Source organism: Rhodnius prolixus, unplaced genomic scaffold, assembly GCF_049639745.1.
Source record: "Rhodnius prolixus isolate KJV_2025 unplaced genomic scaffold, Rpr scaffold_7, whole genome shotgun sequence".
Classification (NCBI taxonomy): domain Eukaryota; kingdom Metazoa; phylum Arthropoda; class Insecta; order Hemiptera; family Reduviidae; genus Rhodnius; species Rhodnius prolixus.
This window is the reverse complement of record NW_027411582.1, coordinates 22623980-22643755: the sequence shown is the minus strand read 5'-3', so window position 1 is coordinate 22643755 and position 19776 is coordinate 22623980. Positions and strand designations below refer to the sequence as shown.

At 31.3% G+C, this 19776-nt stretch overlaps 2 protein-coding genes across 9 annotated transcripts in view; one reads left to right on the top strand and one right to left on the bottom strand.

Moving 5' to 3' along the window:
• The window catches only part of LOC141447201 (uncharacterized), a 146223-nt gene that overhangs the window by 66976 nt on the left and 59471 nt on the right, over window positions 1-19776 (bottom strand). Inside the window, exon 1 of one of the 7 annotated variants that reach the window (XM_074114496.1) lies at window positions 1048-1187. The exons of the other annotated variants lie outside the window; for them this stretch is intronic. The gene's annotated coding sequence lies outside the window, so the exon portion shown is untranslated. Of the gene's footprint in view, window positions 1-1047; window positions 1188-19776 lie in introns of those variants that run through there. 7 annotated transcript variants of the gene reach the window in all.
• Window positions 1123-16187, top strand: LOC141447202 (uncharacterized). Of its 2 annotated transcripts, none has more exons than XM_074114501.1 (7): window positions 1123-1262; window positions 7715-7830; window positions 8037-8126; window positions 8598-8663; window positions 10876-10965; window positions 13226-13291; window positions 14789-16187. In XM_074114501.1, the coding sequence occupies exons 2-7, from the start codon at window positions 7720-7722 to the stop codon at window positions 14837-14839; spliced, it is 474 nt and encodes a 157-aa protein (XP_073970602.1). In that variant the 5' UTR covers window positions 1123-1262; window positions 7715-7719; the 3' UTR covers window positions 14840-16187. The 2 variants fall into 2 exon arrangements, with proteins under 2 accessions (XP_073970602.1, XP_073970601.1); XM_074114500.1 differs by lacking the exon at window positions 1123-1262 and adding an exon at window positions 4029-4178.

Sequence of the window (19776 nt, the reverse complement as noted above, 5' to 3'; positions counted from 1 at the left end):
CGAAAACAAACCTCCCTATTTACTTTTTAGTACATGAACATCAATATAGATTTCGTACTTTTACACAGGGAAGAGAATTAAATAAAGTAGTGTGGGCAGTGCTGTTAGTTATTGATGTTAACGACTAACAGCATTAGCAATAGAAGTCAACAACATGGGCTTCAGGTAACCATGTTACATGTACTTTTAGCTGGAAGGCACTTTCAAATAATCATTTTAAAGCAATTTAGAGTTTTGAATTCCTATTAGTTGATTGAACAGAAATAATGTAATAAATATACAGACCACAATCTAAAAAACTTTTCAAACTCAAAGTACCTTCAATGAACATCAATATCCAATTTCCTCCACATCGAAAAGGTAAGCTGTACGGTTTCAATGAACGAACAAATAATTTAATTTACTTTGAAATGGACTATACTCTGTCCTGTAACTCTGTTATTTATCTAACAAGCAGACATTTCCCTCTGCTTCTGCTAGAGCATTTGTTCAAACTAAACCGCCAAGGTGTGAGAAAACTTACAGATGTTGTTTTGTAACCTGTCATACTCCGCGCCATGTTTGTTCAGTACATCTTAGAAAGAGAGTGCAAGTTGTTGTACCAAACTTGAAGTCATGTTTGTGTTATCTTCTGGGCCTATCTTAGATCCTTGTCATTGGAGTCTCTTGGAGACAATGGTGAAATGTAAAAGTAATGTTCTTTGTCTTAACATTAATCATTCTATTATTGATTTATGTTCAGCTTCTACAAATATTCTTTTATTGAAATCCCTGAATGCAGTTAATTCAGACATTTTATTTATTTTTTAAAAAAAAACTCCACAACGAAATTCTATGTTAATGGGAAATCAAGAAGTTCATTTTGAGCATACATACTTAATATTTATTTCGCAATTTTAAACATTCAAATAAAACACTAACATTTATGTCTGTTTAATAACTCCCACGATACCGACAGTAGAGGGGGTACTTGAAATGTTGAACACACAAATACAAATAACCTTCCCTCAAACAACTTTGTGAATTACTTTAAAACATTGTACTTACTGTGACTAAATGCAATCATCGCTAAATACGTGGGAGAAGAGACTAGCAAATATTTTCATGAATCTACCGTACATACAAGCATTTCAGCCTAAACAAAAGTAAAAAAAAAAAGCCCCTTTCTGGTGAAACCCCACACTAACATGTAACATTTGGCCTGCAGTGATAAGTGCAACTATTTAGTTTTGAAAACACTTATGTAGGTTATCAGCATTCAGGTTTGTTATTCTTTTCTTATTATACACTTAAATGTTCACCTTCTCTGAACAAATATAAACAATTTGAATGAATGAAATTTTATTGTTTTCAAGATAATATCTTGCCACAAGGGTTGAGTCAATTTACAAGATAATAACAGTAATTACAAAAATACGAAATAATATAATAATAATAACAAATAATTATAAAATAAACTTACTCTGTTTGCTATAATACAGAAAATAGATAAATAGTAGTAATAATAATAGATAAAAATAAATGGTAATAATAATATCTAAACACAATCATTTACTTCGAAACAAAACAAAATAGCGAGAAAAAGTGATATAAAATAAATCAGATTGAACTGCTACCAACTTTACATAAAGATTTTTAACATTAAAGATTTCTGAACGAATAGAAAGATGTTATTCAATTTACAATAAGTGTCACTTGTCAGTAAATTTGACAGTGTATCATCGTCCATGGGGTTTAAAATATAGTTTAAAAGATACATTTGCCTAAAATAGGGCATATAAGGAAGTGTCCGAGATTGCTGCTTTCAAATTCACATAAATTACATTGTTTTCTCATGATTAAAAATCTATATGAAACCTTATTAAAGAAGATTCTACAGTACTTGCTTCCAAATAACCTCAATTGGCTGGCTAACCTTAATTTGTTTATGTGACACTGAAAAAAAAAAAAGAAATAAGATTCTCCGAGTCCTAAAGAACTTCGATTTCTAAAGACTGGATCCTATAGGATGATGTGACCGCCTTAGTTACATCTTTTGCAGATTAGGTTATTTTTATAAGATTCCAATAGGCTGGGGATAGAAGGTTGGGATCTTGAGATTTCCAGACATAATCAGCTCCTATTTCTATTACAGCGGTTCCCAGTCTTTTTTCATTAGTGTACCCCTTTACCTGATTGTTTCCTTAGTTTGTACCCCTAACATACGTATATTATATGTTATATATATATATATATATAAAATATATACAATAAATAATCGTATTCTTGATTTTACGTAATGTAACTTTAACAGCAAAACAATCTGAATATCGGTATCGAATCATTCGATATTATATTGGTATCGAAAAAATACTGCAGTATCGAATGAGTACTTATTCTTGTCAATTTATATGTTATTCAGTTTTATTATAATTTAATTTTTTTCTCATTAATAATATATCTGTATAATTTTTATATCTTCCGTCATAATAACTTTTTTTTTGCGTACCCCTAAACAATCTTTCGCGTACCACAGGTTGGGAACCGCTGTTCTAGTAAATATGACGCTAAGTTCATGACACTAATTAAAGGGGATCTTTCTATTGTCTTGGAGTTCCAACATTTTACTATATAAAAAAAAAAAAAAATTCGGAAGTCGATATTCGACGTCAATAGAAGTTTGAGCCACCATTCTAATAAATATTTAAAAAATTCTTAATTTGAGATGAACTCTTCCAGTCTCTAAACGGACGTAGAAATCGGTTGTTGATCACGGGAGATGTAAAAGAGATTTGAGAATATGAACAATTTTTGGAAACTGTACTGTACATCTTTCATATCTCAGATGATTGAATCCCCACAGCAAGTAGAATCTACGGACGCCCCATATTAGGAAATAAAAAGATATCCCTCAAAAATAGCAATGTACGAGGGTCGTTTGAAAAGTCCGTGCAAAAATAAAAACTACTTAATTTTTTGGGGTAAACCTTTTTTATTTTTCAACATAGTCTCCTTTTAGGCTTATACACTTCGTCCAACGCTGCTCTAGTTTGTTCATCCCTTCCGAATAATAGGATTTGTCCAAGTCTGAAAAATAGCCATTCGTTTCTGCAATCACCTCCTCGTTTGAATAAAATCTTTTTCCCGCCAGCCATTTCTTCATATTGGGGAACAAATAGTAGTCCGAGGGAGCCAAGTCTGGAGAATAGGGGGGGATGTGAAACGAGTTGGAACCCTATTTCCATTAATTTTGCGACCACAACTGCTGAGGTGTGAGCTGGTGCGTTGTCGTGATGGAAAAGGACTTTTTTGTGGGGCCAATCGTGGGCGTTTTTCTTGCAGCTCGGTTTTCAAACGGTCCAATAACGATGAATAATATGCACCTGTAATAGTTTTACCCTTTTCCAGATAGTCGATGAGGATTATTCCTTGCGAATCCCAAAAGACAGTCGCCATAATCTTTCCGGCCGAAGGAACGGTCTTCGCCTTTTTTGGCGCAGATTTCCCCCTTGGTAACCCATTGTTTAGATTGTTCTTTGGTCTCAGGAGTGTAGTGATGTATCCATGTTTCATCCACAGTGACGAAACGACGCTTTAAGTCCTGCGGATTCTTCTGGAACAGCTGCAAACCGTCCTTGCAACACTTTACACGATTTGAAAATCACTCGACTTCCTCGATTCAAACGATTGCCAAACACCAAGAAATAGACCGATCTGGCTGAAACTTGGTGTGTGTTCTTCCAAGAGATGCTACTAACTAAACATAACCTCGATACGCGCCAGTAGTGCTATCTCTCTGACTTTGCACGGACTTTTCAAACGACCCTTCTTATTCTTACTGATTTACAAGACCCTTTAAAAGAACAAAACTTTGAAACCAGACGATGGCCACAAAGTAAAGTAGGCTACCTTGAAGAAAACAAAAAAAGACTATACTATTGTATAAATTCAGTATTTGTGCAGTCTTTTGATTTATCAGAATTAGTATTGATAACTAGAAATGACAATATTTCCTCAACCATTAAATAGTTTCGCAGAATTTCAAAAACAAATAATAAATAAATGACCTTTAATCATGTGACCAAGTGTAATAGATAACTAGTATATAAAGTGAATCTAGAATCTTTTTATTTCATAAACAGTAAGAGTGGTTTGTGCAATAATATTTCTAAATTAATTGTGTTATTTTAATTTATAGGGTAAGTATTTATTCTAAGTTTGATTTTAATATTGTAGGAATTTCATTATTTAATAAGGATATACTCATTTTAACAAATTTTATAATTTCCTCCTAAATACGTAGTATATAAATGAAGTGTGGAAGTGTAAAAGAAAAAAAATTAACAATTTCTCCGAATTATGTAAAAATAATTTACCCAAAATGAACCTGAATAAGTGCTATTTGAAGGAACGATGTCTGGGGGGCTATAAAAGCAGATAAAGGAAATAGCTAAATTAACTTTTAAGTCAGGGCGAATTAAGAGGGATCATTCATTATCATGTTGTTGAAGAATTCTTGTTCTGTTCACTAAAAAATGAATTATTTTTCTGCCAGGCTAACGTGGGACCCCCCCCTTTTCAATAATGCTTAATAGAGTTGTAATGTGATGTTGCTCGGACCATCTCCAACACTTCGGGAGCCAACTTGAAATTGGAGACTAAAGAGTGGTACTAATTTACTGTAAAAAGCACCTAACCTACACCCTTTAAGCCTGGAGGGGATTTTAGCCCATTTTTTTTTTTAGATTTGCCTGAATAAGAAGGTAAAACCTCTGTAACCTTCCTCGTTGAATTTGTAAACTAATTTCTAGCTTGCTCACAAATAATTATTTTTTGAGTTATTCAAGGTTTTAATTTACCATTACTAACAACTTTAATAATTCTATACAAATTTATTAATCTATTAGTAAATTAACTTCTTATATCGCCTAAAAAAAAAAATAGGCATTACTTTAACGATGAAGCATTATTTATGAGGCTAGTCGAGGCTTCAATAATTCTAATTTAGAAGGCATTACTTATAAAACACTCCAAAATAATTAATGAAGTAATATAGGGGAAAAAACATGCTTGGATACTACTGCAATATAGTCAAAAATCACATAGTTGTATCTATTAAAATTCATTTAGACTAATAATAATAAATTGTTAATTAATTTTAAAATTAGGGCGCCACGGTAGCCGAGCGGTTAGAGGCGAGATCTGTAAAGCTTGTTTTGGATCATTAGCCTTTTGTAAGATTAAGGAGTTTTGTGTGCCCAAATTCTCAGCTCTGCTCTTGTAAGTTGTCGCGCAATATACTCACATAGCCATCTGCTGTCATATTGCCATGAATCTGTACCACTTTGCCGACTTCGCTGCACGCCACACATTCCCATACCATAACATGCACTCTTACCATGTTTGACAGTTGGTCTAACATGCAATATTTTCAGTTCTTGATTTGGCCTTTGCCAAGTGTGTTTCTTACCATCGCTTCCAAAAACATTAAACTTGCTTTCATCACTAAGTAGTACATTTGCCAAAATTCTATAGGCATGTTTAACTGGTTTTGGCGAATTCGAGCCTCTTCCTCCGGTTGAGTTCTTTATGAATGGTTTGCTCCTAGGAACGCTCCCTTATAAATCAGCTTTTCTTACAGTAGTAACGCTTACACTCTTTTGAGAAGTCGTTTCCACCTATTCAACCAATTGCCAAGCACTCGATGATGGATTTATTGTTACCTTATGGATAATGTTCCGACATTCTCTTGCCGTTACAATTTTTGGTCGACCTTTTCTGGGTTTATTTAAGCATTTCCCCATTTCCTCGTATCCTTTAATTACGTACTGCACTGTGGGAAAGCACAATTCAAAATTTTTACGATTTCCTGGTAGGTTTTCACCATATCTCTTTTGAAAAAAAACTATTTTTCTCGGGTTGTGAGGGATAATTCGGCTGTTTTGATGCCATGCTCTATTAAGACTGGTACATAATATAAACAAATGACAATGGAAAATGAAAAATGACAAATAACAACTTTAAATTTGACTTTTCTAGTGAATATAATCAAAATTAGTCAATATGAACATATTCATTCTAGGTTATGCAAATACTTTTGAACGGTCAATTTTTTTTTAGTTTGTGAAATACTAATTTACATGATAATGTTTTATCTCGTTTTGTTATTAAATGTACATAATTTGAACTAAAGATTATAATGATACAAGTTTTGGGATCCTATTTCGTGTACTCATTTAGAAATAGGAAATAATTCACTTGTGCAAATACTTTTGGGCGCCACTGTATTGTGGTACTGGGTTCGATTCCCGGTCTAGGTCTCGGATTTTATTTAATGGTTAATAAAAGAAATTTACTGTAATTTGCTAGTCGCCTCCGTCCACGACACCTAATTGGTAGTTGGACGTTAAGCCCCGCCTGAAAAAATAGGCGATTACTTTACTTTACTTACTTACTTACTTTTTAATTTTTAAATCATAAAATTTACTTAATGAAAATACAAAACCTTAAACAGACAAAGTGCATGGACATAGTTGCAGTCATACAATCTTAATTGAATTTCACAAAAATACATTATAAAAAATAAAATGTAAAATTAATTCAAATTATAAAATAAACACTTTATTTGTACAAAAATAGTGATGAAAGAAAAAAAAATAAAAAATACCCTTTTTACATACACAATTAGGTAATAATTATATTGATGATTTAATATTTTCCTATAATTACCAGCTGTACGGATAAATTTATTTAATAATAGCCAATCTTTTTCATTTAATTGATCTATTAGTTCTGTCATGCTTAATTCTACTTTGCCAAAACACCTGACTCTGAACTCCCTCATATTCCATTTTAAAGATACACGTTCGGTAAATCTATTTCTTTCATGCTTCAATTTTCACAACGCTGTAAAGCTAACAAAACCGTAAATATTAATAAAATGTCATTTTGTGCGTTTATTGCAGTATCTGAAAAATCTCCAAAAATATTCTTTAAAAAAAACTCTACCTTAAAAAAGTTTGAGGGTTTCGCGATTTATCACTAAAACGATAAATGAAAAAAACAAAACAAACATCATAAAACACATTCAACGTTCTTCAAAATGGATCCTCCAAAACTCTAGTGAAATCTAATTTGAAAGCTATCACTTTTTAAATTATTCATTGACGAAAATTTAGACCTTATTTAATGATGCTTTTCACAGTAGTGCATGGAAGAAAAACTGCCAAATTCCAAGCCGTTTTATTATAATCTAATATTTTCATTATCAATATCATAATCGCAGTATCAATTAGTAAATTATGTAACTAACCTTAGCTGTATGACTTGTCTTAATTATCTTAAAGAAGTTTAATCTTAAATCACATTTCATTAGTCAGCCCAGTGTTGATAAACTATCTAGGCAAAAAAAAAAAACTAGAGTTCTTGCTTAGAACTAATCATTTTTGACCAGAGATAAAAATACAAGCGAGTTGAAAGTTCAGACTTTTAAAATGTATTTTTACTAGCTGGAACGAAATTTGGATTAATTGTACAAAAAGGAGGAAAAACCTCTTGTTAGCTTAGAAGATATTGCTGAAAATTATGAACAGTATCTTGAAGGTTACTTCAACAACACTTTACATCATAAGCGACGTTGTTGAACTGTCATATAACCTTCCTAAAAATAAACAAAACAAAAAAACCCCAATTCTTAGGAAATTTTGAATATTTAATCGTTGCATTTCTTTTATAGATAAAATGCATTACGGTTTGCTGCTATTGTCCATGTGCATCGCTTTTGTCTACAGTTCACCTCTATCACGATATGAACAGCAACTGGATCTTCTATCAAGATATAGATATGAATTTGTAAATATATAAAATGTATCTTTTTGTATCCATAGTTATCTATTAATGAAAAAAATAAATAACGCTCAGTGAACTAAAATATTTAGGTTTCGAAATATGTGCAACTGATTAAAGTTGAGAATGATTAGGTTAAACGCCAATTTAGTTCTAAATTGCTGATCCATAAAATTTACATTTTTATTTATTTTTTTTATTTTTTTTTACAGGTAGATAACTTAGAAAAATTAAGTCAAACGTTGGCGCACTTTCACGAGGATTTTTTGGAAAAGAATGAGAATACTTCTGAATCTAATATTGTGAGTGCAATTTAATAATCTGGTTAAAAAAAAAAAAATTGTAACGGGTTGCTTACTTAGTCAGAAATTAATTTTTAAGGTTATTGGGCTAATGAGAGTGTACGAATACAAAGAATCAGATTCTCTTAAGTATCCAATTAAATTTTGTGAGCACCTTGTTCTTGACAGTTGTAAGACTCTACCTTGATTGTTTACAACTCTTAGGAAATTGTATTGATTAGGGCAGATTTTAAGGAACGAACTAAATAAGAGTATTTTGCAAACATTTATAACAATTATTAATTTAAACAATGAAAGCTTGGAGTGTGAATTTTAAGTCGTGGAAAGTATTTCTTTTGACATCATTAATTTTATTTCTATAACATTGGTTGTTGGCTGGCGGTATTAAGAACTGTAAGCCCTAAGGATGAAGGATTATTTTAAAAATCTGATGTGAAAAGGAAATTAATGTAGGCTTTTTTTTTGTTCCAGGACCCAATTTTTAAACCATTATCTGTTGAGTCAGAAGATATTAGCAACCAACAAGTGGATAATGAGGTGAGATAATTTTAACATTTTAACAAATTTTGAGGTTTTAAATTTTCGTTTTTCTTACTACTGAAAGGAAGTGTTAAAATTAGGAACAAATCATTAAGATTATTGATTGCCAAACAATTTTATTGGTGAATTTTTCTGTTAATTATTGAATTGGCCACGGGGCTGAGCCACTAGCCATGGCAAATCTTTAATTCGAATTTTACAAAAGATATATATCATACTTCCACTGTGTCGATCAGAGATAAAAATCAACATTCTTCCTCTTACTCAAGGTGTCATTCAGGGAGAAATTTTAAGCTTAATTTTATTTAATATTTTTATCTCAGACATTGAACATTATTTCAGATTAAGCGGCATTCGAATAAACAAAAACACAGATGTATTATTGTTAGGATATGCTGATGATCTTATAATTATTTGCAGATTGCTACACTAATTTAAAGAAGAAATTAAATATTTTAAGAAGTTATTCCCAATTAAATAAAATTAAGGTGAACGTCAATAAAACCAAAATTCTTAAATTTATGTTTGGAATAGGTAGAACTAAAAGTTCGGAAACCTTATATTATAGAAATATTAAGCTAGAAAAAGTAGGTCATTTCAGTTATTTGGGGGTCATATTTTCAAGATCATTATCTTTTAATGAAGAAAAAGAAAATGCTATTTGTAAGGCGAATTTAGCAATTGGTTCATCATTTAATATCTTATACAAGGGAAGGGATTGTGTTGTCTGTAACGAGAGTACACTGTCCAGAGGCCGCCAGTGCTCTGAAAAAAGCTCCGGGCGCCAATAACCTGAGATGTTGACGCGCCTTAAATCATTTTAAAAAAAAAATAATAATAATATCTTATACAAAGGTAAAAGGCTGTTAAATTTGTCAAGGAATACCCCTCACTACTTACTTCGATTGGAAACAGGTAGCTCACAACTGCATCTTTTTATTGGAAAACAAATCCTTAAATTCTTGATAAAAATTGATCAAATGAATGTGGCTCAGCTTCCCAAAATTTGCCTAACGGCATTAAAACATCATTTCTGCTCTACAAATAATAGTAAATACAATTGGTGGTCGTAATTCTTTTCTATAATAAAAAAAATTAATATTCCTTAGTAAATCTGAATGTTCCTTTATTCTGGATAGATATAAACAATTTGTATTCAATTTAGATTTCAATAGAGCAGAAAACTCAACATATAATAATTACATATATCTATTATTACCTAAAGAACAGTTATGCCAGGCTTATTTATACTTAAATGTTCTTCTCAAAATATATTAAATTGTTATCTCAAGTGAGATTAACCAGTAAATATTTTTTTTAAACTTAGTGTTGGGAAAACTACAATTAAATTTGATGGCCAGTCTGTTTGTAAAGTTTGTAATACTGATAAAGAGAATATCTTTCATATAATGTGTGAATGCCAATTATATTCAGAAATTAGAAAATTGTGTTTCCACTCTTTGGACAGTAATTTTATTTTTAAATGAATTTGTAATATCAAACTGTAATTTAGTGAAAATGCACAAACTATACAAGGTGTATGCGGTGGAGTGGTCGAAACTTTGGGAGGTGATTCAGCAGCTCAAATGCAATAAAAAAAATATTCTCTTCACTTTGGCCCGATTCTCAATAGTGTCCAAGATATTTGCATTTTTAACTGTTCCGTCGATACTCGCGTTTTTCACCATAAAAACGGGCCGTAACTTTTCTATCCTTTATTCTACAACAAATCTGCTTATTCCAAACTAAAGAGCATTAAATTTCCTATAAATCTGCTTAACCCAGAGCCTCAAAACGTTTCTTATAAACAATGAAATGTTTACTTTAATATCTAAAAAATTCGTTCTCGATGAATTTTGTAAAAATTTTCAACTGTAATTTTTCAATGATTAATAAATCAAGAAGTCAGCCAATTATATAAAAAAATATGCATTTATTGAGCTTCAAGACCCTACCCCGAACAGTGGGGTGTAAATGCAGAAAACTGGGATTTTGCGTAACCGATTTTTCACTAGTAATTTACTCAAATGTCAATTTTTGGAGAAGGAACAAAAAGAAAAGTAACCATTTTAGTTTTTCGCAATTATTATTTAATAAAACGGAAGTAAAAAATAAAGTAGTAAATTATTAAAGTTGAGAATCATTATGTTAAACACCAATTTAGTTCTAAATTGCTGATCCATAAAATTTACATTTTTATTTTTTACAGGTAGATAACTTAGAAAAATTAAGTCAAACGTTGGCGCACTTTCACGAGGATTTTTTGGAAAAGAATGAGAATACTTCTGAATCTAATATTGTGAGTGCAATTTAATAATCTGGTTAAAAAAAAAAAATTGTAACGGGTTGCTTACTTAGTCAGAAATTAATTTTTAAGGTTGTTGAGCCAATGAGAGTGTACGAATACAAAGAATTCGATTCTCTTAAGTATCCAATTAAATTTTGTGAACACCTTGTTCTTGACAGTTGGAAGACTCTAACGCCAATATTTTTTGGCTTCTTTCCTTTTTCAAGTCATCCAGTCTCAAAGGCCTTCCTATATTTTTCAACTCCTTAAGTTTAAATCCTCCATCCATTCCCGTAACACTAGATCTCGCTCATCTGATCTCTATATTCCCTCTCACCGTACCTCATCCTTTGACAAGTCCTTCCTAATACGTGCTACCTCTCTCTGGAACTCCTTGCCTTCATCTGTCCGCCATGCTCCAACCCTATCCATCTTTAAATCCCGTCTATTCAGTTATCTCCTTTCTATTCAGCTTCCTCCGAAATTCTAATTGTTTTAATTCATTTCCTTAATTTCTGCTGTTATTTTTATTTTATTATTTTTTTTTTAAATACTTATTTATTTATTTATTTCCTTTCAATCACAGGCCAAACTATTAAGGCCTCTATTTGTACCTGTATTTATTCTTAGGGGACAATTGTCCCCGAATAATAAATTTCTTTTCTATTTCTATTCCTATTCTACCATGATAATTGTTTACAACTCTTAGGAAATTGTATTGATTAGGGCAGATTTTAAGGACCGAACTAAATAAGAGGTTTTTTTTGCAAACATTTATAACAATTATTAATTTAAACAATGAAAGCTTGGAGTGTGAATTTTAAGTTGTGGAGAGTACGAGGGTCGTTTGAAAAGTCCGTGCAAAAATAAAAACTACTTAATTTTTTGGGGTAAACCTTTTTTATTTTTCAACATAGTCTCCTTTTAGGCTTATACACTTCGTCCAACGCTGCTCTAGTTTGTTGATCCCTTCCGAATAATAGCATTTGTCCAAGTCTGAAAAATAGCCATTCGTTTCTGCAATCACCTCCTCGTTTGAATAAAATCTTTTTCCCGCCAGCCATTTCTTCATATTGGGGAACAAATAGTAGTCCGAGGGAGCCAAGTCTGGAGAATAGGGGGGATGTGAAACGAGTTGGAACCCTATTTCCATTAATTTTGCGACCACAACTACTGAGGTGTGAGCTGGTGCGTTGTCGTGATGGAAAAGGACTTTTTTGTGGGGCCAATCGCGGGCGTTTTTCTTGCAGCTCGGTTTTCACACGGTCCAATAACGATGAATAATATGCACCTGTAATCGTTTTACCCTTTTCCAGATAGTCGATGAGGATTATTCCTTGCGAATCCCAAAAGACAGTTGCCATAATCTTTCCGGCCGAAGGAACGGTCTTCGCCTTTTTTGGCGCAGATTCCCCCTTGGTAACCCATTGTTTAGATTGTTCTTTGGTCTCAGGAGTGTAGTGATGTATCCATGTTTCATCCACAGTGACGAAACGACGCTTAAAGTCCTGCGGATTCTTCTGGAACAGCTGCAAACCGTCCTTGCAACACTTCACACGATTTCGTTTTTGGTCAAGCGTGAGCAATCGCGGCACCCATCTTGTGGATAGCTTTGTCATGTCCAAATGTTGATGCAAAATATTATGTACCCGTTCATTCGAGATGCCCACAGCACTAGCAATCTCACGCCACCTTCACTCTTCTGTCATCCATCACCATATCATGGATTTTATCAATGATTTCTGGAGTAGCAACCTCAACAGGGCGTCCAGAACGTTCAGCGTCACTTGTGCCCATATGGCCACTCCGAAAATTTTGAAACCACTTATAAACTGTTCTAATCGAAGGGGCAGAGTCACCGTAATGTTTATCAAGCTTCTCTTTAGTCTCCTGAGGCGTTTTGCCTTTCATAAAGTAGTTTTTAATCAACACACGAAATTCTTTTTCGTCCATTTTTTGAAAATCACTCGACTTCCTCGATTCAAACGAATGCCAAACACAAAGAAATAGACCGATCTGGCTGAAACTTGGTGTGTGTTCTTTCAAGAGATGCTACTAACTAAACATAACCTCGATACGCGCCAGTAGTGCTATCTCTCTGACTTTGCACGGCCTTTCAAACGACCCTCGTATGTCTTTTGAAATCATTAATTTTATTTCTACAACATTGGTTGTTGGCTGGCTGTATTTAGAACTACAAACCCCAAGGATGAAGGATTATTTTAAAAATCTGATGTGAAAAGGAAATTAATTATACGTTTTTTTGTTCCAGGACCCAATTTCTAAATCATTATCTGTTGAGTCAGAAGATACTAGCAACCAACAAGTGGATAATGAGGTGAGATAATTTTATCATTTTAACAAATTTTGAGGTTTTAAATTTTCGTTTTTCTTACTACTAAAAGGAAGTGTTAAAATTAGGAACAAATCATTAAGATTATTGATTGCCAAACAATTTTATTTGTGAATTTTTCTGTTAATTATTGATTTGGCCACTAGGGCCGAGCCACTAGCAAATCTCTCTCAAAAAGACAAATGGGAGTATTGTAATACCATAGTACAATAAAAAAAAACTATCGACAACTTCCATTGATTTGATGAATTTGACAATTATCATTAACCTATACAATACAATAGGTAACACCGGTGAGTAAGATTATGGAAGTGAAACATCTTTTGATCAGTAAAATTTTTAATCGCAATTTCCATACAAAAAATCTGTTATGTGCATAAATGTACTAATGGTTGAAGCAGTTGATGCACCAAAAAATAATGAATAATGAACACCCAATGTGGATGTCAAAACTATATTTTGAGAAATGTAGAACAAGCTTCAAAGTTTTATTCTGTCAAAGCACTGAATATAAAATTTCATAAGAAATTATCCGAGGTATTCTGAAATTTTATCAATTGGGTTACTATTGTACATTTTTCAATTGTCATTCCATCTTCATGTCCACTCTCTCAAGTTCTGCTAATTTATAGATATGAAATTAATTTTCTTTCTTTAATAAAAAAAAAAATCTCACTTTGAAAGTAAAATTCTTAGGTAGAATTACAGTAATGGCAATAATAACAATAATCCTGAGAACTAGGGGAGGGTTAGCTATGTGGTTAGCGTACTCGATTCCCACGCGGAGGTCTCGGGTTCGAATCCAGCAGCTGACCCTTAGATTTTCTCTTCCTAGGAGCTTCTTACAACTCACTTTCCGGCGATGGACAGTGTTGTCTGTAACGAGAGAACACTGTCCGGAGGCCGGCAGTGCACTGAAAAAAGCTCCGGGCGCTAATAACCTCAGCTGTTGATGCGCTAAAGAAAAAAAAAAAAATCCTGAGAAGAAATTTATCAAATCTAAAAAATTATTCAGCTGCTAGGTGTTTTATGAGCTTAAATAATACTACATCTTAAAAGTAGCGTTCCTTTTCTTGTACAATCCTCACACAATATTGTTATACCATTCTAACAATGGAGCAACCACCAATTACTTGCTCAGTTCAAACCAAATTGACAATCGTTCGGCGTTAGGCTGCTAAAACCAATTAATCGCCAATCATCGATCGCGTGCTGCCTGTAATAGCCCCATCATTGCTTGTCACAGATAGTCTATTTGAACAGTTAATGAAATTACCAACTAATGTTGACATTACAATTGCTTTCATTTCAAAAATCCGGCCAAAAGCTAATTAGTTATTAATTTATAAATTTTTTAAAGATTATTGTTGATTTTAAGATTACTACATTGATATTTGTTTTTATTTATGTACTACTATATTATTAATTGTTTATTATTACTATCATAAAAATACCATGATGTTATTCTTATATCTTTTTCAGAAAATTTTTCAAGATGATTCAGACGAAATAAAAGTAAATCTAATTAGATAAGAAGATAAAAATCAAAATTCTTCAAGAATATACTTGATCATAAGAAACAACGAAAATATAAATTAAATATTAACGAATCATTAAATTAACCTTGTATTTTAAATGCTGGAAATAAGTTCGTTATCTTGTCTAAAAGTGCATTAGAAAGATGCAACTCTACAGTTTTGAGCAAGAATTCTAATTATAAAATTTTTTTCAGCAACAGTTGAAAAATTAATTAAATTAAAGAATTTAGATTTGTAAAGTTTTAGATTATGTTACTGACATTTTAATTTATTGCTACAGTGATTTTAAAAAAATTAAAAATAATTAATACAGAAACTTTTCTTTTGTAATTAATTTTCAATTAAGCAATTATTTTTCTTTGTTCAGCTTATAATTTGTTAAATTCTAAACTGTTAACTTTAATCTAGTGATTAAAAGAACCTATTTTTTTTTGTTGATTTTAGATTTTATAATTGTTATCATTAAAAACAGTAATGGACATTAAGTGATTAGTAATCCAAATTTAATTGACATTAAGTGATTAGTAATCCAAATTTAATTGACATTAAGTGATTAGTAATCCAAATTTAATTGACATTAAGTGATTAGTAATCCAAATTTAATTGACATTAAGTGATTAGTAATCCAAATTTAATTGACATTAAGTGATTAGTAATCCAAATTTAATTGACATTAAGTGATTAGTAATCCAAATTTAATTGACATTAAGTGATTAGTAATCCAAATTTAATTGACATTAAGTGATTAGTAATCCAAATTTAAAGATAATAGATCAAATCCCAGTTATTTTAACTGTACCTCAGTCATATCAAATCAAATTAAAAATGTTCTTAATAAATTAGCTGGTCCCATCTTTACTTTCTAGTTTAATATTTTATTGTTCGTGTGTAAAAACTTGGCAAAACTCAAGTAAAACTTGACTTGTTCTTTTTCTCAATTCTTTAAATTTTTCTATTTAAATGTTCTGCTGAATGATTTTTTTTTTTGCTCAGAGATAGTTCATAAATAAAGTCTGAAATGTCTGAATTGTTTTTTCATTTGATTTTATTAGTTCAGTGACTTTCAGAGTTTTGATCCATTTTCAATTACAGAAACTTTTTATGTAGAAGATATTTTGTAATCAGAATCTGATGGAAACTAAAAATTGAACCGAAATAGTTGGATATTATTAAGAATTGTGAATCTAATCTACCCAATTCTTTTTGCTGGGATGTAGAGAAGTTTCATGTAAAAATAACTACTTCAATGAACTACGAATGTTTATTTTAAGTATTATTTTATATATATATATATATTTTTTGACAAATTAAATTATTGTTAAATATACAACTATTTTTTACTATTTCTCTAGTTTATTTTTTGTTTTAAATTAAGGAGCTTCACCATCTAATCTTCTCGGCAGTAAGAAAAAAAAAACAAAAGCAAAAATAAGATCTGGGATATTGAAAGCAGGAACCCATAAAATATTGTAAATTATAAGTATTTAATTGAAATGTATGATATCCACTAGGAAAGAAATAAATCAATTAAATACAAGAGAGAGTGGGTTTAGATTTTGAAGGAGGATTGGATTGGTTAGATCGGGCATTAGATCCGGTATAGCTTCATTGATTGAGTTATATCCCTTTAACACTACCTGTATCAACGTAGACTTACCTTGGTTAATTTTCATGAAAACCAAATACACGACTCGCATTTCAACTCCACTAATTCCAAATACATGCTGTGAAATTAATCTCGCATACTTAAAAAAAAAAAAATAAATAAATAAAAGAACTAAAAAGAGATAAATATAATCTCCTTAATTTGTAAAACAAAAAATAAATAACCGTAGCTACCTCATTGATAAATGTTTATTAAATTTTGGAACTCGTATAAAAATTGACCAGTTTTCCTAAATTTTAACTCAGGATTCTCACTGTATTCTTCCGAAAACTGGGCTGCTGATTATATAGTACAACTAAAATTTTTCAAATACTTGCTACATTTATCTTCCAATACCCCCAAATTGTGTTATATCCGCTTAGAAGTAAATAGTTATCACCTAAAATGTCATATATTCGGCAGAATGATTAAATTCTGGCACAAACTGTTAACATTACCTAATAATCAAATTCAGAAAATCTGTTATCTAAAATTAGTTTAGGAAATCCAATAATACAAATATTCCTTACAATTGGTGTCCACGTTTAAAAAATATGTTGTACAGCATCGGTGCCATAGATATTTGGAACAGTCAAGATCCAGTCTTACTAAAGAACAATCTCATCAATTTAAAAATTGCATTTCAGAATAACCTTTTTTGTAAGGATGTAGATAATGTTCTGAACTCCAGGTTTAACTTCCACTACAGGTTAGTAAGTGCTTTAGGCATCGAGGAGCATTTTCTTAATGTTAACATGAACATTGTTATTTTAAGATTATTTATGAAGTTAAGGCTTGTTAGCAATAAATCTCCTAGTTTTTTTCATAATGGGGAGGAAATTTAAATTTAAGCCTGAAAACCTCTGTTTTTACCTGTTCCTTATTTAAATCTGACACGCTAGAACATTTCTTAATAGAGTGAGTGCCCTTACTACAGTCCCTTAAGGTATCAACATTTAAATAAATATACAGTGACTCCCATTAATATTGGGACAGTACATACAGAAGTTAAAAATTGACGAAAATTAAAAGTGGCACCCATTTATTCAAATTTTTATAAATTCATTTCATTTTATAATTACTATTAATTAAATAAAAACTATTTAAATAATTACATAAAAATGTTTTGGTAGATTAAAAAATATGTATATTATAATAAGTGCGAATTCTACCTCTCATAAATATTGGGACACTATTATAATTTATAGTTTGTCCAAGGTTTTGCCCGAATATTTATACAATTTGTAAATATTTACCTTAAGCATATATTCAATATGAAATTAATAATTAAATTAGTTTATATAAATCAAGCCAGGTATAACATGTCGCGCAAAAATACAAATACAACGATTGAACAAAGAAAAATTGTAATTTCTTTGCACAAAGACAAAAAAAAAAGTGTTAGAGGGACAGAAAAACTGATCGGACCTAAAAAATCTAATGCGTGGAACATCATTCAGCGTTACCAAAAAGAAAAAAGAATTGTTTCAACCCCACAAAAACGCCGTCCTCAACTGCTCTCTGAGAGAGAGCAGCGTTATATATTAAAAGAATTAAAAAAGATCACCGACTTAGTGCTCCAAAACTTCAATGTGAAATTTTTGACATGTTCAGAGAGCAAAAAAGGAGCAGAAACTGTTCGGAGAGTGCTAAGAAAACTCGACTATCATGGTAGAGTAGCCTGGAAGAATCCTTTTGTCAGTAAGATAAATCGTGTTAAGAGAGTGAAATTTGCCGAAAAATGTTTTAATGGAAATAGTGACTTTTGGAATGATATACTCTAGCGATGAATCAAAATTTAATGTTTTTCAGTTAGATGGATGGGTTATGGGCTGGAGGAAAGCGAATGCTGAGCTCGAAAAGAAGAATTTACAGCCAACATTAAAGGGTTTTAAAGCTGCACCTCCGGGTGGGGGTGGGTCAGTTCTGGTTTGGGGCTGGATGTCCGCATCAGGATTTGGAGAATTAGTGTTTATTGATGGAATGTTGGACAAAATGGTTTATAGTAATATATTAAAAAATAATTTGGAAAAAGTGCCAAAAAATTGGGTATTTTAGGGTCTTTTAAATTCTACCAAGATAACGACCCCAAATCTACGGCTTGGGTGATACGTCAGTGACTGTTATATAATTGCCCAAAAGTATTCCAAACCTCTCCGCAGTCTCCAGGTCTTAATCCCATTGAAGATTTATGGCAATATTTAGCTAGTGCTTTAAGCAAACGAGTAATATCTAACAAAAATGAATTAAAACGATGTTTCCTGGAAGAATGGGAAAAGAACACCACCTGAATTAACCAAAAAACTTGTTTCATCCATGCCTGATCGTTTGAGGGCTGTTTTAAGTCAAAAAGCAACTATTAAATTATTACCAACCAAATATTAAATTGTATGAGATTTTAATATTGAACGTTTAAACACAAGCACTTCTCGAGTCCCAATATTTTTGAGAGCCTTATTTTACACTTTTTCAAAAAGTGCTACCTAACAGTTTGGAATTTCATCGATTTATACTTATATACAATTTCTACAGATGTTGCTAATGTAATTTAAAAAAAAAAATTCCAAACTTTTGTATGTTGTTTTCATTTTCCTTTTAAATCATTTTGTAATAGGTTTCCCAATATTAATGGGAGTCACTGTACACTGGAAATAGTTTCCCTTTTGACTTTCTGCTCTAAATTAGAGTTACACAATTTGTACCTTTTTGTAATTCAAGCTTTGGAAATGCGGCAAAAAGCAGGTGTACCTAATATTAGGGCTCAAGTAAAGTTCTCAGTTGAGTTTATTAAGTAAAAAATAAATTGAAATAACAATAATTTTTAGTGAAATGTATCATTTATTTTTGTTTATGTTTATATTATTATTTTTTTTTTTTTACATTATATTCATTTCATGTATAACAGTGAAGTTTATTTATGTTTAGCCAACTCATTGCAGAAAGTTGTAAACTTATAAGTAATAAAGTTATTTATTTATTTAAAACAAGATTCTCTCCATATTGCCCAAGAAGAGACTATGACTATAAGTTGTTAATCAGATAGGTACTAAAATCAGGTGCTAATCAGGTACAAAAAAAAATAAAAATCCATTTAAATGTTCAATTAATCAAACGCTTATAAACACGTTAAATGAACAGATTATTCCCTAACCCAATAAATTCTAACAATATTACTGTATCACCCAATAACATAATACCAGTTGAATTGGTTATGATATGATGGAAACAAATTGATTTGAGAGTGGCATTATTTGATTTCATACTTCCAATTGATGAATAAGCCAAAT

What these genes read in the sequence shown, in the direction of transcription:
- LOC141447202 (XM_074114501.1), top strand. Translation starts at nt 7,720, where the DNA reads ATGCATTACGGTTTGCTGCTATTGTCCATGTGCATCGCTTTTGTCTAC. An exon ending in ATACTTCTGAATCTAATATT is followed by an intron (nt 10,966 to 13,225) that starts GTGAGTGCAATT and finishes TTTTTGTTCCAG; the next exon opens with GACCCAATTTCTAAATCATT. An exon ending in ACCAACAAGTGGATAATGAG is followed by an intron (nt 13,292 to 14,788) that starts GTGAGATAATTT and finishes TATCTTTTTCAG; the next exon opens with AAAATTTTTCAAGATGATTC.